Source organism: Talpa occidentalis, unplaced genomic scaffold, assembly GCF_014898055.3.
Source record: "Talpa occidentalis isolate TD23 unplaced genomic scaffold, MPIMG_talOcc4v2.1 talOcc4.2, whole genome shotgun sequence".
Taxonomy (NCBI): domain Eukaryota; kingdom Metazoa; phylum Chordata; class Mammalia; order Eulipotyphla; family Talpidae; genus Talpa; species Talpa occidentalis.
The window spans coordinates 25416268-25443108 of record NW_023602073.1 but is presented as its reverse complement, the minus strand read 5'-3'; the positions used below and the strand labels follow the sequence as shown (position 1 = coordinate 25443108).

General features: G+C 37.8%; 1 protein-coding gene across 2 annotated transcripts in view; it reads left to right on the top strand.

Moving 5' to 3' along the window:
• Positions 1 to 12018: 12018 nt before the first annotated feature.
• The window catches only part of LOC119251066 (phosphatase and actin regulator 1-like), a 139673-nt gene continuing 124850 nt past the window's right edge, over positions 12019 to 26841 (top strand). For both annotated transcript variants that reach the window (XM_054698441.1, XM_054698440.1), the window contains exon 1: positions 12019 to 12165. In XM_054698441.1, coding sequence (XP_054554416.1) covers positions 12063 to 12165 — 103 coding nt within the window. In that variant the 5' untranslated portion in view covers positions 12019 to 12062. The remainder of the gene's footprint in view (positions 12166 to 26841) is intronic.

The following is a 26841-nucleotide window of genomic DNA, read 5'->3' as shown; positions in this document are numbered from 1 at the left end:
TCTAGTCATTTTGAGCAGCAAGATGCCTACGATATAGAGACTATATAGCTTAACTTCTCTATCTTACAAGTGAGGGAAGAAAAGCCCCAAATTGATAAGCAACCTGTCTGAAGTCACAGAGCACAGATCTAGGTCCAGCCCCTGGTTTTGCAATTCCCATTCCTTACACTTACCAGAAATACAATTACTGAGAACAGAATCTTAATCTAATACCCTCCAAATCACTCATCCTAACTGAGGGAGTCTGGAGGACAGAGGGATGATGGTTGTCCAGTAGAGAGAATACTTCAATGGAGGTATCGAGCTTCCCTCTGAACCAGAATGTTCCTCTGAATCTGCCAACAAAACAGAAGTGAATCATTGGTTCACATTTTGTCAATACCTTGGGCTCTAAATAAGATTGTATGCAAATCATCTCTACCCTGCTCATCTCTACCCTGAACATGGTTTTTCCCTTGGACATTTAAAAACCACTCCACCAGATTTCAGACTGTCTTGGTTTTTGTAATTTGAATCACAGCCCTCAGATTAAAAAGAAGCAGCCCTCCCTGAGGACAGAGAGCCACTGGAGTCTTCTTGAAGAGCAGGCAGTAATGGTGACAGCCAACCCCAGCGCCTGTGTATGAGACAGCCGACACAGAGGGGGTCTCTGCACAGCCATGACTAACTGCTCCAGCTTCCCGAGAATGTGAGAAATGTTCCCAGGGCTGTACTGCAGCCCAGTGGGTGCTTTTTGGCTCTGTCTCACCACATATGCTATCTGCATGGTAGCTGCTCCCAAAAAGGGTTGTATCTCAAGGGAATTTCTTCACAGACTCACGTCTGACTTTCAAACAAGGAGCTCTCAAACCTGTCAAAGCGGGGAAGCAGACGGTGCTCTATTTTGGGGTACATTTTCCCTCTGGGTTTGTAAAGATTTCCTCCGGGAGGACTCTCCCCTTTTACATTTATGGGTTTGATTGTTTGCATGTTGGGAACCAACTCTGTTTCTGGAAAATGAGCTTTTTCAAGGTATACAGTTTATTGAAGTCAGGTGGAATCCATAGGGAGGAGGCAGCTGAGATGGGGGAGGTTCGCCACTCACAGCTTAATGTACACAGCACACAGCATTAGTGAACACTTCTGTTGGTTGCCATAGGAATGAGAAGACTTTTTGATTTTAAATCATATTTCCTCTGGAACTATGTTAGAAATGTGATGCTAGATTCTTGCTATTTACAGCTACCAGCTTTTAAAATCAAAGACTAAAATATATTGTCCAAATGTTTACCCTGCCAACAGGTTACAGTAACCTGAAAAAAATGTCACTCCCAAGGTCTGTTAGCTAAAGAACATTGACTTCTCCCAAATTATCTTGGACCTGCAACTTCCAAGCTAGTAAATGCAATGGAGTTCTGTCATTTTCCTCCCCTGGAGGGATTTCTAAACACACAAAGGGATCTGTAACTGGTGATAAGCACCCAAGGCAATTATCATTAAATTGTTGTGAGAGAATATTTTAAAACCAGACTATTGGTTTAAAACCAACAGCTCTAGAAACCATTTGAAAGATTGTTTAAAACATGATAGCCCTTGCTCTGTATTTGTTTTCTCTGTCAGTATTCCTCTAATCCTTTTCATTACACATCCAAAGTTCTGACATTGAGTACCACCTGCAAATTCGGCATTAAACACTGCACCAAATTTAATTACAGTCTATTCCTCTCTTACCCTAATTCAACTAGATGATATTTTCATCTAATTTGGAAAGCTATGAAGAATGTAACACCTTAAAGGTCGTGCTACCTTACAAGAAGCTCCCCAGATGGCAAGGCAAGAAACCATGTGGATGGCTGAACCACTGAGGTTGACTGTCTCTAGACACATCTACTCAACTACGAATGTGATCAGTTTTGATGTATGCCTTAACATGAGAAGTTAGCCAATTTTCAATCTTCTTGAGAAAAGGAACCCATCACTTTTATAGATAATAGTATACCTAGCAACTTGTGCAATAACTGGTACAAAGTGAATACTAAACAATTAATCTGCCAATTAAATAACTATGAATAAACAAGTATTAACTAAACATTTAGATCAAACAACATATGTGGACCTATACTTGGAAGACAGAGACTTCTGCTATTGAGTTGTGCAATAACATAAAGTGCCTACTGTACACCAAACATTCACATGTATTATGTCATTTAATTTGAGGAAAGAGATGACCTATGAAAACTAGAGATCAAACTTCTGCTATAGTTTGTAATGCACTATTGCAAACTTTTCTCAAGAAAGCAGAGTGGCAAAAATATAAATAAATAACAACATTTTGGTGAGGATGTCTTAGCATGGGCCACAGACGCCCCCCTACTTTGCATAAGTCTCAGAAAAAGAACACTCACTGAAGAAATTGCTGAAGCCCACCAAGTCTCTGTGAGGGAAAGTTATTATAACAAATAACATGCTAGGGGTGCTTATTATGAGCCAGACACCATTCTAGGTGCTTTACATGTATTAACTTATTTAATTCTTCCGCATACAGTATTAGCTATAAATACTGTAGGATTTCAAAGAAATAGGAGCTTATTCACAATCAATGTGATAGAGATGATATTATAACCAATATGAGATGGATGCACTCGGGATGCAATGGATGGGCTGTTTACTCCCGCATTCTTTGCAAATGTAAACCATTTCAACAATATTTTAAAATAATACCTAACCTAAATTCTTCCATGTTCTCCATTCTGTGTTGTCTACTGAGATTATCTCACTGGATTCTTACTTTTTATTCTGCAGAGATAAAAACTGAGGTTTAACAAAGTTAATTTGCTCAATAAGCAACAGAGCCAGGATTCCTAGGCCAATACTTTCAACTACTTTGCAGCATTGTCTCCTGACTAACTGGATAACATATTTTTGGTGTGTATTAGATAACAATGAGTATTATGAGGTTAATATATAACAATTTTATGCAATAACAAGGCTTGTGATAAATTATAACTCAGTGACTACAATAAGATTCTCTTTATTTCAGAAGAGAGTGTCCACTTGCAAATATTGCCCTTTATGAACATTATGGAGAGAATGGGTCATCTGTTATCTTTAGTTCACTAGGGTAGAGAATGCTGACTTGGAAATCTGATACTATGATATTATGATCCACAATGTTTCAGGTGATAAATCTTAGAGATATTTAACTCTTACATCAATCCAGAGACTATATCATGAAAACACTATTTGATATGCAAAGATATGCATCAAATACCCTTTCCACATACATGTTAGGAAAATATTTAATATTACTATTTAAGCATATAGACATTCTGTAGAATTTGTCAGTGAAGTCAAAACCTAAATGGAATAAAAAAAAATTCCAAAGAATAAAATAATTACCAAAGTTCCTTTAACTTCCTTTTTTTTAACTTGGCACTTGAGAAAACACAAAAAAAAAATGTAGTTCAAGGTTTCCACTATATCTAAGTGTATTTTGATGAATTTCTTTTATTTCTATATATCTTTATCTGTCTCTGTCTTTAATATCTATCTACCCATCTATCTATCTATCTATTTATCTATCATATATCTACCTACCTATCTAGCTACCTATCTATTCTGTATCTCATTAGCCACTTTCACTCTGAATGTAGTGTATAATTGTACAAGTGATATTGCAATGACTAAAAATGACCTATATTGATTGGATTAAAATCAGACTTACTGTTTGAGTGTTCTCACTGTTATAGCAATTCCTATTTTCCTTCCTATTTGGAAGTTCAGGGACTGTATCTCCTGTGGAAGGTCTCTATAAGACTTCTGGTCCCTAGAGATCATAATTCTTCCATTCTTCAGCATGGCTTTGGATGCTTTCAGGTTGCCATCTGGAGTTTTAGTGGGGCTGGGAAAATGTAATTGAACTTGTGTTTTGTTTGCCCCCTTGACGATTGTTGAAAACAAGTTGCATGCATGTGAAGAATTAAAAGCAATGTGATTTCCTCACCACAGGGAGTGAAGTCAAATATTATTTTATATTCTCAAATTTGTGCTAAAAAATTTACTACTATTAACATATTTCTTCATTACTTGGAAATTTTCATGCCTTTATATTTAGTAACTTGAGAGTGAGAATAAGTAGAGAGTTGCTTGAGAATTTTTCATTTCCCTATTCAATATTTTTCATTTCTCTATTTCCAGATCAATTAGATAAGTACTGAGATAGAACATAATTTATGAGTATATAGTTTCTGCCAAGCTCAGCGATTTCTATGTTATGGATTTCCCCCACTATCCAAAAATAGAAAGTTCATATGAAATCTTTCATTAGTCAAAATGGTGTATTTACTATTCATTTATATGGGAAATAGTTTGACCATAACAGACACAAAAAAATTACCTACCAAATATTGCATAAAACCTAAAATAACACCAATATGTAGTAAAAACAGGGATGCTCTGATAAATACACAGCCTGTACAAAGCAGTCCCAAGGAAGGAGCTTGGAAGTGCCTCTCTCACTGCTGAGGGGGCCCGTCTCTAGAACTGCGGCTGCAAAAACAACACTGAGTATAGTTTCCTTTTCCATCATTGGAAAAATGAAAATCATTTTCAAATTTCTTTTGGGTAGCATAAAAACAGGCACTAATGTAGGTCTTTTGTAAAGTGAAGGGGCAATGAAAATATTTGAGAAGCAGGGGATAGCTATATAATCAAAATCAAATTATTATTGATAGAATCCATTTGCCAGAAGATGACATTTGTTTTGTTCATATTTTCATTAAGGTAACATTGGTTAAAACACTGCATGTGAGTCAAAGATATAGGATCACACCTCTTTAGATATGTGTCACCACTCCACACCCACCACAAAAGAACTCATAATCCTTCTCCATAGTCCCTTGGGCCCCCTCCATACTTCGCTCTCCTTCCTCCTCCTGGTAAACTTAATTCTACAGACAGATTTCTAGGGTTTGTTACTGGGTTGATTTATATTGATGCTTTCTTTTGTTTCTCTATGTTCCACACATAAGTGAAACCATTCAATATTTGTCTATCTCCTTCTGCCTTATTTTGCTTATCATTATCCTCTCCAGTTCCTCCCTGTTGTTGCAAATGGCAAGAGTTCATTTTATTTTATCACCATGTGGCAGTCCATTGAGTATATACACCATATCTTCTTAATCTACTCATCTTTCCTTGGGCACTTAGATTGTCTCCAGAGCTGGCTATTATAAATAGTGCTGCAATGAACATGAAAGTTCATATGCCCCTTCTAATTAGTTTTTGCATTACTTGGGTAGCTATGTAGGGCTGGAATTACTAGATCATATGGTCAATCTATCTTTAATATTTTGAGAAAACTCTCACATTCCATAAAGGTTGTACCAGTTTATATTACCACCATTAGTATATGAAATTTCTTTTTTTCCTCCATATCCTCACCAACACTTGTAGGTTTTGGACTTTTTTATATAGACCACTTAAGATGACACATGATCTCTTGTTCTTCACTCTATAAATTGACTATTATAAATAATCTTACCAATGGGGAAATTATATTTTTACAAGTGGGTAGAAAGTAGGGCCAAACTCATCCCTATTTTTGGTCCTGGCTTTCTGCCAAATTGACCAATCTCCTGCTCCACTCTAGTGGCTTGCTCCAATGCATTTTCAAGAACCAAAGGCTGCATGATTATGTTTTAGAAATTGTTCCTTATAACCAAAGATGGGCTAAGGGAAACCACTTAGACATAATGGTCTTGACTAGGATGTAGGAATCTGCCTCTGCACCTTTAAGAAATGCCCAAAAATAGATGACTGGATCAAGAAGATGTGGTACATATATACCATGGAATATTACTCAGCATTCAAAAAAGATAAACACATGCAATTTGCAGCAACATGGATGGCGCTGGAAGGGATCATGCTCAGCGAAATAAGCCAAAAAGAAAAAGAAAAATACCGGATGGTCTCACTCATAGCAGGAATCTAGAAAACTTAAATAAGGGACCAGGAAAATGAATAACTATAAGAAAGTGAAAATCAAAATCAACAAAAAACTATGAACCAGAGACACTTTTAGGGGGGCGGGGGGGAGGGATTGGGGTCAGAATGGGGGGGCTGCAATTGTATGGGGAATATAAAAATAAAATTTATTATTTAAAAAAAAAATAAAAATGAACAATGATGTAAAAAAAAAAAAAAAAGAGAGCACCTAGACCTGTTCCAAATTGGGATGCTGACTCTGCTTTAATGTCTTGTCTGCTAGCTATATACCTGGGTATCTCACACATAATCCAAGAAAACATGATTGCAGATTTACATGGAATAAAATTAAACTCTTCTTCACTGTGAGACTATTTTCTCTCAGTTTATCTTCTCAGTTCTCTCAGACTTCTTTAGCTTTCTAACTCTCATCAAAACCTTTTCATGAAGAAGAACTGGAAATTCATTCATTCTATAGTAAAAGTAACAGATGATGGCTTAAATGCTTCCTCCCCAGGAAGATTTCAATATGAATAAAACATCAGATAAAATGTTTACTGTACTCTTACCCATTTAAAGGTAAGTTCAAATGAGCAGAGAATAAGAGATTTCTTTTGAATGAAGAGTTGAGAGATACTTGCCAAGTAGAGAGGAATCACTGCATTTGAATAAAAACTCTTCATAATTCAATTTGCTGGGCCAACTATTCACCAATAAAAATTCAATGATAAATTAATATGTCATTTTCTGTATTTGTTTAGGCTAACACTTAACCAAAGGTCTTCGACTGAGTTATCCCACCAAGGGAACTAACTGGCAGAAGTCAATCAAATAACATGAGAAAGAGCAAGCTGTTCTACTTGAAAATATGAGCACTTCTCTCCCTTTCCTTTCCTTCTTTTCTTGGGTCTTATATCTTCCAATAGGATTAATAAGTACACCTCAGAAATAAATTAATAAAGCTGACGTCTTTACTGATCTATAGATTGCATCTTGAAGTATACCTCCATTTTTTATTTATTGGAATACTTCTTCCTTTTGCATATAGAGCACATATGTATCTTCTCACCACCAAACTGAAGGCAGATAAGCATGCACATTGTTGCCTTGCCATGTATTTTTAGTAATTCTGGATTATTTATTTCAGCCTTGTAGTTCTCAACTTTCATATTGTAATATCATCCATATAAAAAAGATGACTCTACTACGGTCATTTTTTGAATAATGACTTTATGTCTAACTCACTGAGATATGCTAATACTGTGCAAGTTAACTTTTTGAGCTGATATCTTGAGGATGTTTTAGGCTGAATTGTTCAGTGTTGCGTAAATGTTAGTCTGAATACTTGGTCTAACCTTGTCTCCTTCTCTGTCTGGTTCTATTATATCCCAGAACAATGAATCATTATAAAAGTTTCTTTTGAGCTCATCAAAGTTATAAAGCAGAGCTGAGATGATCAGATTTTGACATTGGCTGTTGAACATTATAATGATTCCCCACCTTCAAAAATAATTCCTCACACAGCTATTTCTATATGTAATAGGTATACTCTCCAGAAAGTAAAAATTGTTTTTTGAAAGTGGAAATAACCTTTATCTTCACAAGTATTCTGCAAATCCCATTTAAAATCAAAATAGTGACAGACGCCACATTTATATGGAATACATATACTCTTTCTTTTTTTAATTGAAGTAACTGGTTTTATCACTATAGGATCCTATCTAGATTTCAGATATAGATCATTATAAATCAACATCTTTATATGCTACATTAAGTTCACACTAAAAATCCAATTCTATCCTTCACCAATATAACTGATCTCTTTCATCTGATTTTCCAACCCCTTCCCCCTTTTTGGTATGGTAACTACTGATCTGATCTTGTAGCATCTTCGTTTATTTTTGTTTAATTTTGTTTATTTGTTTTGTTTCTTTCTTTATGTGTGTGAAACCATATAGTGTCATTCTTAAAAAAAAAAAAAAAAAAGATTATTTATTTATACAAGCACTGGGTACAGTCAGAAGCGTGGGAGGCTGAGAGAATTCACCAGAGCCAGAGCAGGGAGCAGAACAGGCAGACTGACGAAATACACTGCTGAGGGGAGCGGTGGGCAGCAGGAGAGGTCTGCGCACCATGTGGGACCCTTGCAGGCAGCCGGGCATTGAACAGGCGCTACAGAGGCTGTGGGCAGCTTCGCAGCCCAGCACTCAACTGCTGCGCCACCGGGCAGGTCCTTTAGTGTCATTCTTAAAATCATGTTTGAACATATATTTTAGAAACGAGTCATATTTTGTTAAAGATCACAAAAGTTAAGTATTTAGTAAAATGAAGTTCTTTTTTACAAGTGAATAATAAGGGGCTTCCCTGGTGGCACCAGGGGTTAAGTCTCAGCACTATCAAGCTATCGCCAGCCTGAGATCAATCCCAGGCCAGGGAACTAACCCACATGGTGCAGCAGACCTTTCCTGTTTTGCCAGCTGCTCCCCTAAGCAGTGTATTTCAGCAGATCTGCTTGTTCTACTCCCCACTCTGTCTCTAGTGAATCCTCTCACACACACATGCCCCCACCCCTGACACACCTCTGGCCTACACCCCAGTTCTTGTAGGCATAAATAAAATAAACCTTAAAAAAACAAGTGAATAATCATCCCCTTCCCAAATACGTTTCTTTTCTCTAAATTGAAATTTACCTCTCTACAGTTCTCGTATCATGACCCTTTTACATTATATATTCACTTTGTAAGACATTCAAATTTGCCTTCCTTGGTCAAATGTCCAGAAATTACTAACTTCCAAACCCATCCCACAACTCCAAGGAATCAACTCAGTTTTTCAAATACTTCATTTGTGCTCACCTAAATGCTTGTGTTTGTCAGGAGCAATGGACTGTGCATATTCTCTCTCTCTATCTCTCTCTCTCTCTGTCTCTGTCTCTGTCTCTCTCTCTCAATGAGTCATTACAATTTTAGTACAATCACAATAGAGAGTTCACAGCCTGTCGCCCACACCGTACTGTAAGCTAAAGGAATCAGAAGACAGCTTTCTCCTCTTGTCAATGTCAAGTGTTCGACATGCCTCCACTGGGGGTTGAATAGTAATGTAACCTTAGAGAAGTAAGACCTTGGGTGTGGGTAAGGCTTTGAGTTTTCTAAGTTCAAATTTGACTTTTCCTGCAAAAGCATGTAATTGGTAGTTTTAGTTTCCTCTTTCATCAAGCCTAATTCTCTGCAGCACCAGCTCAGTGTCTGATTTGTTTTGATTGAATAGGAAAACTCACAAGACAAATAACAGATTTCAGCTTTGTCTTAAGGGTACCCAGCAGAACTATGTATATGGGAGAGAGAGGGTCTGGTGGCCTTCCCTCCAAGACTTCTTAAATATATCTTCTGTTTTCTTAATAATCTAATATGCCGCACACCACACCACTTTATTGCCAATTCTGCTTGGTCAACAAGAAGTGCAAGAGTTTTGTGGAAAACCCAGTATCAGGCTTGCATTTGGCTGTTATTATGCATTTCATGAGCAGATCTCAAAGTATTGTGTCAAAAAGTCCTTACTGAGGCTTGGAAAGGGGATACACAATCAGAATAAGCTCAGCCATCTAACCAAAGTGTTGTGTTTGTTTGTTTGTTTGTTTGTTTGTGGGATTATTTTGTTCCATTCAGATATAGTAGAATGCATTTGGACACATTGGCTTGATTTGGGAAGATTTGACCAAGCAATCAAAAACAGGCAGAGGAAGAAATGCCAGGGAAGAGGGAGGATATGGAATCAAATGTTCATTCTGCATTTCACTCCAGAAAGCAGTTCACTATTATAATTACCCACCTTATTTTGTAGCTCAGAATAAAAGTGGCTTTGCACCCACCCCTACCCAAGCAGTCGTCATGATTAGAAAGTACTCCACACCTTGGAGAACTGAGGAGACATGAGCATAATTTTAAATGCAAATTAAATTGAGGGGGTAGCGGAGAGAACACATAAAAGACAGTAAAACAAAACCTTTCAATTTTCTTAAATTAGCAGTCTAATGTGTTTTAAAGAGCAGCTTCAGTCAGATCTCATCTTAGGGGTAGAATTTCATCACAATATAAAATGGGCAAATCCATCACTTTTCTCTGCTCAGTGCTCTTGAATTGAGATTGAAGGGAAAATTAGAAGCTGTTCACTTGGGCTCGCGGGCTCAGCAGCGTTCCGCAGCAGCTTCGTTTTCTGTGCGCTCGTGTCCTGTGGAGAGGGTCAGCAAGTGCTGGTGAGTACCTGCTTACTTCCAGACGCTTCCCTTCCCGGTGTCTTCTTGGCTACCTTTCCTTTACCAGGGGGTGTATCCCAAAAGATCTGTTAGGATGCATCTTTCAAAACCTGGGAAATTTCAGACAGCTTTTTAAGCTTCTTCCAGAGACTGATTCACAGAAGGGAAGAGTTATTTTCAGCCTCGATGGTGACTGATCTGTAGATTAATTTTAAGGGGAATGTTTAACACAGACTAAGTAAAAATGGCCTTTCCCTGCCACCTTTAGCCAGCATTAGGCTGAGGGCTGGTACCCCGGCAATTGTTAGACAACTTTCCTATCATATTAACTGTTTAATCATGTAATTCTGTTGAAATTGCAGATCAAACTGGGACTATAAAAATAAATTATGAAAGCAAAAAACGTTTTTTGTTTTTTTTTTCAAATGTCTCTGGCACTTCTCTGCATAGGAGGTGGAGGGGGAGAGGGTAGAGGAACCTGCGTGCCAGTTATGTGTGAAGATGGTGACGGTTTTCTGCCAAAGTTTTACACGGGAAACCGGTCATTTTCTTCCCTCACAGAGGAGGATACAAAGAGGCTGAGGCTGGCGTCACCTTCCGTTGCTAAGGTAACATACTTAGGCCATTTTATCTGATAAAGGAAGTCCAGTGGACGGTATACATTATTCATCGCCGTTCAAATCAGACAATCAAAATTGTTTACTTTCACTGGGGATATTTAGTGACATCAAAGACATTCTTACTGAAAGTGCTCTTGTTTTTACTGCGGGCTGTTAACTCTTGGTTTGTTTTTTGGTGGTGGTTTTTTTTTGTTTTGTTTTGTTTTGTCTACAGTAAGTATGATTTGCTTTTGGGGTAACTTTGGGCATTTTTTAAAGTTTTCTCTTACTGAACTTGATTTCTTAAATTAAATGTGCACTGTTAGAAAGAGAAACCAATTGGATTATCCATCTGAGCTTGATTCTAAAGACTGTGTCTTGTAAATTCTTTCCACAATCACCCTGCAGAAATAGGGAGACTTCATCTGTATGGGCATCAGGAAAAGGTTACCTATGCTAGAAAGAACCCAACAGGCTGAACTTGTTTCAATGAAGTGAAATAGCTTTTTGACAGGCTGGTGTATGATGATATTATGAGGATCATTACAATTCTGAAATAATTGTCACTACTTTACAAACCAGAAATTTTACTCAAAAGCAGCCTGTATCAGGGACAAGCAGGTGATGATCCTCCAGCACTTTATAAAATGTGCTGAAGGGAATCACTGAAAAGAAGAAATGAAAGGGATTTTTTACAGCAAGCACGTCAGCATGTGTCATAAACAGAGGCATCTGGGAGTGGAGCCTCTGGTTCCCAGGCAGTTCCTGCTGCTCAAGGGAATTGAAACTCCCTGGATCAATTGGAGATCAATACTCAGAACAGCTGGCACTTAATGATGCCATTTACCATACAGGCCTTTTAAAAACTGATAGCTAGCATGTGATTTTAATAGATTTTAATTTTCCAGTTAATATACAGTAAGAAGAAACTGGTATGTTGTCTCTCTTTAGCCTAAATCATGTTTTTTTCTGAGTAGAAATATATTTCCTTTAATGAATGTTGGCTAAATGATGCATTTTTTTTTTAATGCAGAAGGAAAGATATATTGAGCTGTGGCTTTAGAATGGGAAATTTCAGTCAACTAATGGGATATTTCCTATTAAAAGTAAAAATATTTCCTATATATATTTCCAATGTAATATATAGAGGACATTTTTAACAGTATATATGTTATGGCTTTTTTTCTTCTTTCATAGGCATTCAAGTGACTATTTTCTTCTAAAACTCTGTGTTTGGAACATCAAGGATGGATTATCCCAAAATGGATTATTTTCTGGATGTGGAGTCTGCTCATAGACTTTTGGATGTTGAATCAGCTCAAAGATTCTTCTACAGTCAAGGAGCTCAAGGTAATAAAATGGGAGGAAGAGAGGAAACTCCTGTCATTTGCATGTTGGTTGTATTCATAGTGCAGTGTTGACTGTAACAGTATAAGCTGCACTGTAGCTGTTCAACAATTGGGATTTCTAAATTGATTACCTCTACTGAACTTTTGCTGGAATTGGGAAGCATATAATAGAATGAATAAATCCAAACATCTTGAATGTAATATGAAAGCATGCTACCTGACTAGCTACAAATGTCTTTTAGAGAGCTATGATTAAAAAAAAAAAAATGTTTCTAGCACCTCCTTACACCAAAGCAAAAGTTTGAAAGGCATCAGGGATGCTTTCACCTCCTCGAAAAGGTTGAGTTTGCAGCTGAGGAAGCTAGGACACCCTGACGTACCTTACTGAAATACAGTGGAATAGTGGCTCCTGAGATCAGTGCTGAGTTTCTAGAGCTGTCTTATCTAGATTAATGCAGTTTAGATTAATGCAGTTACTGCATTAGATTAATGCAGTTACTGCCTAGAGGAATTAGCAGTGAACTCTGGAGTTCTTGCTGTGAAGAGTGGCTGATAAATACATCTATATTACCTATTTCAAGATGGTCAGTTAGGCTCCAGTTTGATTGCTCTTCCATTCCAGGGTGCATTTAGAATATCTTGCCAGAGCATTTGGAGTGCAGTGTGAAGCTAGAATGATTGATGGAATCTCCCGACAGGCAGATTTTTTATAAGGATATTTTCTCTTTTCCATGGAATTTTTAGAGATTCAGTTGGAATAACCTGATGATAGGTTTGTGCCAAAGGGTTCCAGGGATGCACTGAGGAGAAGGGCACATAAACAGATAAGTGATTTAATTCTTGGACGTCACAAGGCAGGGCTGAGAAGGAAATGCTGTTCTGGAAATGCTAGCTTTGTAACTGTTAGGAGGTGATAGCACTTTGCCACAGGGCACTGATTACATTCTGTCTTCACTGCCCCCCAGTGGCCTCTTCTGAATTGGTTTTGCTTCCCTCTCAAGCCAAATTCTTGAGGCAACCTCCAAGGCATGTAAGCCTCCCTCTTCCCTGCCTCCATTTTCTGAGGCATGCTCTAGTGTTCTGAAATCAAGAGGGGCTGGAAATTATCTGGTTGATTTGCTTAGGTCAATGCATTCATTCACAGAACTGAAATTAGCAAAATCAAAATAACTAATTCTCCTCACCCCTCCGGTTTGTGTAGTCAGCTTCTCTCAGCCACTTAGATACACAAAAATGGGACAGAGACTGGCTAGAGTCTCCAGCCTCCTGTCAGTTTGCAAGTAGGAAGAGGCTAAGAAGGAGATGGAACACAGAAGCCCGGAAGGAAAGTGGTCTGAAGCAGGCTAAGTCCTACCACCAGTGCTGTGTTTAAACATTTGCTGTGTCTGGTCCATTCAGTTTGAATGAGGGAAGATTGTTGAGTGGTGGGGTCATCCACCTGAGCTGCATAACTGTTGGCAGAGCAGAGAAGGGGAGTGGCAGTTAATTATAGATAATAAAAATGTCCACCTTGCCTTCAGTAAGGACAGATTAAGCCTGTAAGAGGAGTGTGGGCTCTAGGCTTTTAAGGAAGGAAAGCTGGCAAGGTGTGGGAGGCTCAGAGGACTCGATGCAGCTTGGAGGTTGCTGGCAGATGGAGCTGGGGGTGGAGTGGTCAGAATTGTTGCCATCAGTGACTATGGTTCAGACACCAGAGCTGGGATGTCTAGAAAATGTATGGGAGGTAGTAGCATAAGCCACTGCTGCTCCCTAACATCACATTCATTTTAAGGTTATCGGAAAGATGTTCCAATTAAAGATTCTTGGGTTTCAGCAAAGCTGGGTTTCCCCAAACATCATCGAGTTTAATTTTTTTAAATACCTAGACTTCCAGAATCAGAAATCCACATGGAAAGTCTAGGAATTGGCATTTTAAGCAAGAGATCTGATGATCATTTCCCACTGATCACATCAGTCTAGGGACCTACATTGAAGAACCAGCTCAATTTTTCTCTTTTCCCAGAGTAGGCGATTTCGCCCAGCATTAGCAGGGGCATAGCACAGCAGCCACACACCCTGGGTAACAACAGTCTGTGTTTAAATCCTGGATCTGACCCAGGAGCCCAGGCACATTAAACCACTCTCTTCTGCAGAATGAAAACAATAGTAGTACCTAAGTAGTACACTGAGGCAAACAGCGTCTGCCTCATAGCGAACACTACATGTAAATAAATCAATAAAATTAAACATCCCTGGCAAAAGACAATGAATGCCCCCTCTGTTTGAAATTTCATAAAAATCCACTGTCTTTCAAACAAGAAATAAGGTCTGATAGGAACTTAGTGTCCTATTTTTAATGATTTTAATTTTAAATAAATTTAATAACACAATGATTCTTTTCATGTCCAATCAAAATCCAACTCAGGGCAAACTTAAAAAATGGTAAAATTTATCTTGTTGGTACCCATCCACTAAGTCCATTTCATTTAACAGGCGAGAGCCCCTTCCTTCCAACACCATCCCCAGAGCCCGCCATTCCTGGGACTGTCATCCCTGGAGCCACCTTTCTGGAACAACCCTGTGACAGGAGCCTTGCCACCATATTGCTCTGTACTCTGTATCCTGTACAGCAGCTCCTTCCACTGGGTATAAAAACCCCTGTCTTTCTGGATAATAAGCCCCTGGGCCTGGTGAAAGGCTCCAAGTCAATAGAGGCCAGAGGACCTTGGCTCACTCCCTTCCCTTTCTGAAACAAAGGCTCATGCTTAGAGTGGATGTTTAAGGTCCATATCTCACCGATGGCAAGGCTCGGCAGACCATTGGGAAGAGGGCACATATGGTGACAGGTTCTTGAGAAAGATTTTTGGGACCATTAGGGCTTACACTGCTGCTGAATCACAGCACATGTCAGCTCTCAACCTGGTAGCGCAGGGTATAGAGGCCACATTGCCCATTAGATTGTGTCCTTTATGACCATGATCCAGTTGGGAACCTAGTATGTGTGGTGAGTACCTGGATGTTAAATGACCAGGATTTGGGTGGTTTCACTGGTGTGTTATTATTTCCTTTTTGACTTGTCTAATCTTGAGATCATGACGCTATCTCCATAGACAAAGTGTTCTTATAGGAATAAATACATTTAAAGGGGAAAGCAAATAAAAAGAATCTGAATTTGTCTTTTTTTCCACATTTCCATTCTTGCATAAGTTTATTTACAAATTTATAAACTTCCTTGACTACAAGTTTATTATTCACATACAACATGGTTATCCAAAACAACAATTTCATAATTATGATAGTTTCGACCCCATTATAGTTGTTTTTTAATTTTTCTTTGAAAGTGGCAAAAAGCCTACTGCTAAGTGAAGGATTATTTAGCCGGTGAAAGAAAGAGGAATCCAGGAGGAGAAATAAAAGAAGGGAGAAGTGGTCCAGTTTATCACTGGGCAGATTCTTTTAAAAATCCCAGAGATCTGGGCCTCCCTGGTGGCACAAGGGGTTAAGCACCGCACTATGAAGCAATCCGCAGCCTCTGCAGCACGAGTTCGATCCCCGGCCAGCCAGGGAGCAACCCACATGGAACAGCAGACCTCTCCTGACTCTCTCGCTGCTCCCCTCAGCAGTGTACTTCAGTCAGTCTGCCTATTCTGTTCCCCACTGTCTCTGGTGAATCCTCTCATCCCTCCACACACACCTCTGGCCTGTACCCCAGCTCTTGTAAGCATAAATAAATAAATCTTTTTAAAAATTTTAAAAAAAATTAAAGTCCCAGAGATCTTCAAAAGTCAAGCATCTGCCCTGCTAAATAAAAAAGTTATTTCTTTTCCCATCTCCGTTTTTCTTTGGTTTGGTCTCAAGGGAGGGAAGATAACTACCTCCCCAGGATGCTGTGTTGTCAAGAGCAGCAGCGAGTCTATGGTCATTCTGTCTGTCCCTGTCAGTGATGGATGTTCTCCAATTAATCTCTTTGGTCATCGTCAACAGGAAATCCTGTTCACAGAATTATAACAAGGTCCCTGTTAACTCAAAAGGAAAGACCTGGCAGTTGGAGATAAACATAAAGATCAGTCAGATGTTACGTTCACCCATCTTTCAGATTTTTCACAGTGATATCCCACACTTTTGACTTTAGACTCTGTAACTTGATTCTGAATAGTTGAACTGAGAGGGAAGTCATCTATTTAAAAAAATCACAAAATTAGCATCACGGGATTTTTAGATTGAAATGGACATTTCAATGAGATCACTGATTCTCTTGGATGCCTCAAGCCTAGTACATAAGATCTGTGTGGGCCAGGCCCCATTGCTACATTTTCTTTTTTTTTTTAAAGATTTATTTATTTATGCATACAAGAACTGGAGGACAGGCCAGATGTGCAGGAGGGTGAGAGGATTTACCAGAGACAGAGTGGGGAACAGAACAGACAGACTGACTGAAATACACTGCTGAGGGGAGTGGCGGTGAGACAGGAGAAGTCTGCTGTACCATGTGGGTAGCTCCCTGGCTGGCCTGGGATTGAACTTGCTGCAGTGGCTGTGGATAGTTTCACAGTGCTGTGCTTAACCCCTTCAGCCATGGGGAGGCCACCCATTGCTACATTTTCAACAAGCCCCTCGTTATCTGATGAAACTTAAAGGTTGAGAACCAGTGTGATTCTAGACTAGGAGTCTGTCGCATCACAGAACAATTAAATCAGAATCTTTGGAGGTGAATCTCATACTTAGGAATCTTTTTAATTTTGCCAGCTAATTCGAATGCACAACAAGGGCTAAGAACTACCAACCTCTCATTTTAAAGAAGTTTAGCTTATTGTGTAACTATTCTTCAGAATTTTTGAGAATATTCTAGAGAATTATCTTTCTCTATCTGGATCTTTCTCTTTGAATGTGCACAACCCCCTAGGAAGGTGCTAATGGACTGGGCTATGAAGCAGGTGCTGATTTTGTGTATTCCTTGTATCTGTTAATTCTCAAGGAAACGAGGAACTATGAGAAAGAGGAACTATGCTCATTTTTACAAATTAGAAAAGACTAGACATTCAGGTAGCAGCAGAACCAGGATTTGAATTCAAGTATACCTGACTCCAATTAGCCCACAAGTGTGACCATATCACACTTCCGGAAGATGGTGAAATTATGACTCAGCCACATGCACAATCACACCAAGTATCCCAAGAAGGTAGAGACTGGAAACAGCTACTTTTGCCACACATAACACACCCTTCCCACTGGGTTTCTTTTCTCAAAGACTATCAATATCTTTGAACATTTAAATTATCTTCAACAGGGAAAATGCATTAAAAGGCAGCCAGTTGACTAAAGTCACTAGGGGATCACATTTAGACTACTGATCACGATCCCCCGTTGTTATCATTCTAAATAACATTGGACATTGGAAACAGGTGCTGAGGCATTGCTATTTCATCATAAGGCAACTTTTCTGTCATTTACATTGTCTTGTTCAACAAAGGAAACATGCCAGTTTGGACTTCTGTTGAATACCACGGTGAGTAGTTCAGGCTGCCTCCTCCTGTGGTATTTGGAAGTAAAGGAGAAATCATCTAACAACTCTCCCTTCAAACATTTCTTACCATCCTCAAACCTTTGTCCCAACTCCATTTTTTTGCTCACCTTGTGAAGGCTTTCAGAGCTGCTGGCTTTCAATCTGTAGCTTTGAGTTAAATGGACTCTAAACCTACAATGTTGCTTGTGTTTAGCGGCCTGAGCTCTCCCTTTCTGGGTTGTCACTAGGCTACACTCCCTACACAACCAGCCATCGTCCTCCACCACAGTCTCTTGTGCTTTCCCCCTCTTTGTTCTCAGCCTTCCCACTTCCTATTCCCACTGGTAGCCTGGGTTCTACAATCAGTTTTCTAGCGTTTGTTTATGGGATTTTTTTTTCTTGTTTTCTCTATATTCCACATTAAAGTGATGCCATCCAGTGTTGATCTTTCCTTCTGATTTATTTTGCTTCACATAATCCCCTCCAGCTTCATCTATGTTGTTACAAATGGCAAGAGTTTATCTTTTTAAATAGTTGAGTGGTATTCCATTGTGGGTATAGACCACATCTTCCTGATCTGCTCATCTGTTTTGGGCACTTACATTGTTTTCATAGCTTGGCTGTTATAAACAAGGCTGCAATGAGTATAGGAGTGCACATATTCCTTCAAATTAATTGTTTTGTATTCTTTGGTAGATGCCTAGGAGTAAATTGCTGGGTCATATGGGAGATCAATTTTTAATTTGTTGAGAAACCTCCACACAGCTTTCCATAGAGGTTGGACCAGTCTACAGTCTCACCAAGAGTGTAAGAGAGCTTCTTTTTCTCCATGTCCTTGCCAGCACTTGTTGTTCCTGGTCTTTTAGACATGGGCCATTCTCACAAGTGTGAAGTAGATATTGTCATTGTGATTTTGATTTTGCACTTACCCTTGATGATAAGTGATGATAAGCATTTTTTTTTTCATGTGCTTGTTGGCAATCTGTGTGTCTTCTTAACATGGTCCCAAGAGATAAAGACATTTGGCAGCACTCAGTTATTTGCAAAGATTGGTAATAGTCATCTGCAGAGAATGTGCTCATGTCATATCCTTTCCTGAGAGGGGAAAGGATTCTGTGATGAATACAGAGCCCAACGCCCATGTCACCTCCTCTACAAAGCCTAACTTCCTCAGGCCTTTCTCTCCTGGCATTCTTTTCAGCCTACATTGTAGCTAGTGTCATGTATTATTCTGCTTCCAACATCCATTGTGTACATGGGCTCACATAGATGGCTTCACCAGAGTCTCAAATTTCTCATTTAAAATGGATATAATGGGCCTCCCTGGTGGCGCAATGGGTTAAGCACCACACTATGAAGCAATCCGCAGCCCCTGCAGCACGAGTTCGATCCCTGGCCAGGCAGGGAGAAACCACATGGTACAGCAGACCTCTCCTGCCGCGCCCGCTGCTCCCCTCAGCAGTGTATTTCAGTCAGTCTGCCTGTTCTGTTCCCCACTCTGTGTCTGGTGAATCCTCTCACCGCCCCCCCCCATCTCTGGCCTGTACCCCAGCCCTTGTATGCATAAATAAATAAATCTTTAAAGAAAATAAAATAAAAAAATGGATATAATGCTAGCTGCAAACTCATAGTATTAAGGGTGAGGGTGATTTAAATGAGGTATGTTTATGAAGTGTTTAGTACATTATTTATTATTGGCTATTGATTAAAATTATTTTACTACTACTTAAATATCTATTACATATCTTGGTCATATGAACACCTAAAATACCATTTTTTGGGCACCTAGTGCCATCACAGTGGGAGATTAAGAGTTATTAAATATCTCTGTTGAAATGAAGGAATGGAAATGCTTAAATCTGCATGACAAAGAGATGCTTGGGTTTTAGCAAAAGGACTTTTTACAGTTCAAGGTTTGGAAAATAGAACCTCCTAGGATCTTTAAAAAGTTAACCTTTAGTTGAAAATAGATGCTTTGCGTAAGGCTGAATAGAGAGACAGGTAAAAATAGTTTTCAAACACATACAGATGTAGGAAATAGAATAAAATTATCAACTTTGCTACATCTGCTCTAAAAGAGAAGAAATTGAAAAATTAAAATTGAAAAGAAAATGCAGCAAGAGGGATTTGGTGTATTATTGAAGAGAATTAACTGTTAAATAGATCTCCAGGGTTCCCGTAATAATACCTTTCTTGGAAAGGCTTTTTAATATATAATAGTCTATGATGAATGAGCTTTATTCTACCTAAAAGTAGAATTATGGAATAGATAACTGTCCAATATTTATTCTGATGAATTTGAGACCAAATCAAAACCTGCTCTGAACATATTCCAGAAACTAACTCTAAGCTATACTTTAGTTGAACTCTCTTTCCCCTGTTTTCTTTGGTCTCTTACTGACTAGTTCAGTCTTTACACTTTTTGGTTGATTGATCTTCAAACTGGCTTTCATTCACACTACTGCTTCCAACTAGACTCGATGGAAGGGGGCTGTAGATGCCCATCTAAGTCTTACTAGAGATGTGATCTTTGAGAAGCACTCACTGAAATCCCGGTCTTAATGTCTTTGGAGTCTTCCCAGTGGGTGGCAGGCTGGCTCCCTTTTTTATATCTGTCCCTCTTCCACTCCCAACCCCTGCCCCACCAAGCACCTCTTGTCATGGCCTTAGATGTGGGTCTCATGTGGACCTGCAGGTGTAATTTGTTCCTTAAGGATTCAGGCAGGTGTGGTGATTGCAAAACACCCTGATCCCATTTGGGCTGTTGATTGGATCAGAACCTTTTCTATTCTCCAATCTAATGTTCTTCCACCTGGTACTCACCTGGGACCAGCACAGCAAAACTTGTGCATCTCTGTTTCCTCGTGGCAGTTTAGATGTGCTAATGCTATTTTTCAGGCCTTCATCTCTGAGAAATACTTTGGATGTCATTTATACCATTTCTAGCCTTCTTTTTTAAATATTCAACTCAACGCCCTCAACAAATATTTGTTTTTCTGGTTTCTTTTGGGTATTTTTTTTCTCCATAACTCTAGCCAGGAAGCAACACGCTGTGCTTCACTTATGGATGACAAGCAAACTACCAAGTCTTCCTTTCTAACTTCCCACACACTCCATTTTAGACCTCTAATTGCTCACACCCAGGCTTTCCAAAATGTGTTTTATATAGGGAACATTTTTGTGAAGGAGAAGATGAAGGCAGATAAAGAGGAAAAATATTGAGGAGATAGATGCCTACCAATCCCATCCATGTGTAGATGACCATGAAATCCAATATTCCATTTCTGGAGTGTGCCCTTGGGATTGGACACTTCTCTGCACAAAAAAAAAAAAAAATACAGCATTCTTGGTGCTGAAAATTTACCCTCACACAGTTGTCCAAGGATCTTTATACATTTGCCCCAATGATCTTTGTAAGACACAAGCAAGCATCTGCTTACCCATGCTTTCAGGGCTTACAAGTGAAGTAAGATAAGAAGGCAAGAAAAAGAGATGGAGGAGAGAATCAAAAATAGAGGAGAAGAAAATCATGAAAAGACAATGCAATCATTTCAATCCATTAATAACTTCTACCTACACATAAACAATATGAGAGAGTGGATTACAAATTTGGCACATGCACAGCCAGTATTAGACATCACCCGTTTAGGTTGAACAATTCACAGGTTTTGGGAAAACAATTCTCACTCATCAATTGCTCAAACAAATCACTTTTCTCTAAAACTTTCAATACTGATTTCTATAAGAGAGCTGAGGTAAGGTTGAGGAGCCAACTGCATCAAAATCAGCTATTAGTTGCTACTATTTTCAATGTTTTAAAGGCTATTTCAGTAAGAACTCAGATCCATACACTTATATGAAAACATGAATAAACATTGCCATTTAATTGAAATTTGGAAAATCTAGGAATGAGCAGAGATTGTTTTCACATCCATATATCTTTTTTCTCCATTATAAACTCAAAACAAGAGTATCATTAAAGACAGGTAAAGATACCTGGAAAGACAAATCAACCCTAAACAACTATTTCAATTTTTATACCCTCACTGAAATCCTGGCCATTCATATTTTTACAAAGTTCCAAATATAAAATTGGGATAAGGATAAAATATTTTGCAGTACTGGCTGAAGAACATAATAATGTTTTATGGCTTCGGCTTCAGGATAACACAGATCTCAATTCAAACTATGATTTAGCTTGTGATGTTAATCAATCTACTTCATTTCTCTTTGCTCACTTTTCTCTTTTGGTAATAAAAGTTCCTAACCCAAAGAGTTATTTTGAAGATTAAGTGAAAAAAATACCATTTCACAAGTTATGGCACAACATATGATTTTCAGGTAATGTGAAATTGTTGTTGTTGTTATTATGTACAATAACTTTTAATTGAAATATTAAATAAAACTTTTGATTGAAATATTAAAGTGTATAAATAGACTTCATACTTATGGACTGCTGCTTAGTAGAAAGGGGAAGGTAGGACAATTAAAGTCCATTTAAGGAAATACCTTCAGCAAATTATAGACTGGTAAATTATAGACTGAAGAGGTAAATTATAGACTGAAGAGGATGCTTAAGTGTAACAAAATCCATAAATGTGATTTAAGAATGAATAAAGTTTGGAAACACAGAAAAAAAATATAAAACACTAAACAACATGTAAACCACCCACTACATGTTTAATAAAAGGTAGCTCTTATGTTAATTGTGTTTTAATTTTGTCAAATCTCAGAGGATAGTGCCAGGATCTTAGCTTCCTCAAGAGGGACTATCATTCTGTTCCTTCTGGTTCTCCTCTGCTACAGTTCATTCCTAAGTCAAAGTTTTAAGCCCTTTGAAGGTCTGATACAGTTTTAAAATACAAAAACAAGAAAATGTACCAAAATTTTTATCTTAAATGAAAAATTGATAACAAATTCCAAAAATAATTCTCATTATACTTCTGCTGAATATTTTCTTTCTTCAAACTCTCTTAAACTAAACTGTACTAATTTCCTGCAAATTTAGAGCAAACTCTAGTTTATCAGAATGTGACTTCCCTGTGGAGATTTAAATGAGTCAGCATTTACTGAGAAATGAGAAAATGGATTTGGGAGAATCCACTTTAAATCATAATTTATTCACTCTTCTAATTTGTTGACTTAAGACCCTGGTAATATGAAGAAAGCAACATCAGAAATGCCTGGAAACTAATTCTAGCCCAACCATTAAATTTTCAGGTGAATGGCTAAAACTCTGCAAATTCTGATTTCCCTATTTAGAAAATAATAACATGTTTAGATTATTTTTTATTATTATGAGGATAAAAATTGCATGAGTTAATGCATTTAGATTAGCAGATTCTCAATTTAGATAGAAAATTCTCAGTAAATATGTAATGAATGAATAAGTTACCACAATAAGGAAAGGAAACAACACTCATTAACTGTTCTTTGTGTTCAAGAAGCTCACAGGGACTATCATACAACACAAGATTCCTTACAGGAGAAAACAGGATTTTAAACAGAAAAAGATAGAATTTGGGAAATTCTTTATGTAAAACTTGATGCCTACCAAAGCTGGAGAAGACCAATAGTGGGTCATTGCTTACAGAAAATAAAGTGAGCATGTACAGGTGTTTTATAAACAATTCAGTTTAACTGGATTATAAACTGATACCCAAAGCTGGGGAAGGAAAGCAGCATTCAAAGAAAGTGAACTTGAGCACCAGATTAAGAAACTTGGAATCTATTTTATAAGTAACACAGAGCCTTTGAAGAATTTCTAAAACTAAAAGTGACCACAGAATTTCTAGACTAGTTGATCCTAAACCTCGCTTCTATAAGAATATTCTCTGTAAGAAACTTTAACTCCTTCTTGGGTGTACTGATCTGAATCTTTGAGAGTCAGGTGTGGTAAACTGGGTTTTTCCTATTTTTAAGAGATCATTTTGTTATATTTTTTGTGGTGCCCAGATTCTTTGATGCAAATAATTTAAGGTCTAATTTGAGACACATTGACTATTCTAATTTTTTGACTTTTATGGATGAGGAAAATAGAGTCCAAAGAGGTAAATGAAGGAAATAGAATAAAAACCCAAGATTGTATTCATTTAAAATTTACTGGTTTTGTTAAAAAGTATTATTTTTGAATATTAGCCACGTGCTGGGAATTCAAACTCAAAATAGACCTGTCTTCTGATCTCAAGGAGTTAACTATTTGATAAGGAGAGAGATAAAACAGTGATTCCAATATCAAAAGATAGATGCTGAGAGATTTTGTTAGCACAAATGAGGACATCCCAATGAGAGAGGAGAGAAGAGGAGTGGAGGGAAGATGAGGGCAGCGGAGGGCAGGAGAGGAGAGGGGAGGGGAGGGGGAGGAAGGGGAGGGGAGTGGAGGAGGAGAGTAGGAGAAAGAGGTAGATGTGGTCTATTTCCAGGTTAGAAACAAATGACAGTTAAGCTGCATTTAAGTTAAATTGAAGTAGGGAAAAAAGAAATATTCTGGAATTGTGAAATGGCATGAGTGCATCAAAACATTAGGGGTATGCAATATTAGGGAAATTGTACGAGTTGCTAAATGAAAGGTATTTTGTTGCCAGGGGAAATGGCAAGAGAAGCATCTAGAGTAGTAGGCAGGAAGCAAGGTATGCACGGATTTATGTGCTTAATGAAAGAATTTTAAGCGTGATATTGAATCCATTAAAGTATCTAAAGTAAAGACAGCCTGAAAAGGGAATTAATAGAGTGAATTCAGCAAGGAAGAGGGATCCTGGAAATATTAAGAAAGTTCTTTCCAGATTGTGTGGTGTTGAATGAGTAGACAGAAATGAGAAATGATGATACAATGATCCCAGATATTTTACTTGGACCCGTTGAATGGATGAAGCTGTTCACTGTAAAAAAGAAATGTCAGAAGTCTGTCAATATAGAAAGGTGAGAGAAAAATTAAACTTAAAACATACTAAATCCAGAGACTCTACAAACTATCCAAACATAGGTTACCAACAGGGAATAAGTTCTCTAGGTGTAAATTTCAGTATGGTGATCTTGAAAACAATTTAAAATATAGTGTGTGCTTAGGAAATTCCTCAAATATTTTTCTAACACCTTTTACATTTGCTTCTGAATATGTGATTCCGCTAGGTCCTTAATTTTTTCTTTACATATTATTTAAAGAATTGGAAGACTTTAAAGGAAACATTTGCTTTCAAAATTAAAAGTTTTGCTATAAGTATTTAATCTCTAGCACTAGTTTTCAAATTAATAGTCAATCTGAAATAGTGACATGAATCAAACATTTGAAGATACCAACATTATTTCAAACTCTGGCTTGTGTTTTCATAAGAAGCAAAATTCCATATTAGTACTTAGGAGAGCATCTAAAGAAAACAAGTTGTTTCTTTTTTTTTTTTTTTTAAATCTCAATGCAATTCAATCACTTTGCAGAACCATAGGCTGCCACAGAATGTTGCAAAGGAAGGGAAAAAAGATTCAGCTGTAGCTGGTTAAAAATAGATCTTACTTTTCTTTTGAACCTACGCAGTAAGATCTTGTTACATTTAGTTGATTCTGCATTATTTGGTGACTGAACTTGATAGGTGACAGGCAGGGGAAAAACTACTTGACTTAGCCCAATTTAATCCTTGTCGTTGGAAAGCAAGTTCACACTGCAAACATCATACCACATGACTGACTTTTACATTAGTCCAATATCTTACACTAATTCAGTAATCTGGAATGCACGTAGAAGTTGCAAAAGGAAAAAAGAGTAAGAAGATTCACATTTTATGTGGCACAAGGTTGGTATTTATTGTCTTAGTTTAGTACAGGGAAGGGAAATTTGTGAAGTCCTTATTATTATCCCCATTTTGCGGATGAAAGAATTCACATTTTCAATAATCAAGTAATTTCCCCAAATCACACAGCTATTAGGAAGGGATTAATACATAAACCTGAACCTTTGATCCTTGTCACCACACCATAGTAGTCCTGTATCATAGTGGTGACCATGGTAATACTAGGAAATATTTGCTGGGATACAAATATGTGTATGTATTTTCACACATTCAAAGGTAGACTGTTTCAAGGTTGTAAAATATAAATGTGACAATCAAAAAAGATAGACTCATGCCATTTGCAGCAACATGGATGGAGCTGGAAGGGATTATGCTCAGTGAAATAAGCGAGAAGCAAAAAGAAAAATATAGGATGGTTTCACTTATAGGAGGAATATAGAGTAGTCAAATCAGGGATCAGGAAGAAAAATAACATTAATAAATGAATAAATAAAAACAAAATTAGCAGGCAACTATAAATCAGAGGCATTGTGCCAGGGAGGGGGAGGTAGAGGAATCAAAACAAGGGAAGGAAGAGCACAAGGGACTATAGTGATGGTTCACCAGTGAATGGGTGGAGGGAATTTTACAGGGAATACACCTGAAAGGAGAAAGCATACAAGCAAACATTGTACAAAAATGAACAAAAATGTAGAATATATATATATAATATTTAAAAAATAAAATATAAATGTGGCAATTGAATTATTTTATATAATGATAATCTTAACTTCAGCTTCTTAAAGTGACATTCTGACTTATTTACTTTGAAAACTATCAGTACGGGATGGTGAGGCTTCTGCCCTTTAGAGTGAATTGCAAGGGTGAGGTATGATGTAGCAGAGAGAAGCAATCTACTTAAGTCCCCATGGGAGCTTCTTACTATACCCTTAACTCATTTTCCCTCTCCAATTTAACTACTAATTGAATTTGTAATAATTACAGAAAATATAGACAATGAAACAAAGCTTAACTAGCCCATCATCTGAAAATAGGTATTCCTCCAATTTATAGTTGCCCGCTAGTTTTGTCTTTTTTCCCCCTCATCCCTTATTTGATTCCTTTGTGTTCCTTCTATAAGTGAAAACATCTGATATTTTTCTTTTTCCTTCTGACTTATTTCACTGAGAAAAATCCCCCGGCTCCATCCATGTTGTTGCAAATGGCATGGATTTATATTTTTGATTGCTGAGTAGTCATTGTGTATAAATACCACATCTTCTTGATCCAGTCATCTGTTTGGGGGCATTTAGGTTGTTTCGATATTTTAGCTGTTGTAGATATTGCTGCAATAAACATAGGGGTGCAGGTTTCCTTTTGAATTAATGTTTTTGTGTCCTTTGGGTAGATTCTTAGGAGTGGAAGTGCTGGATCA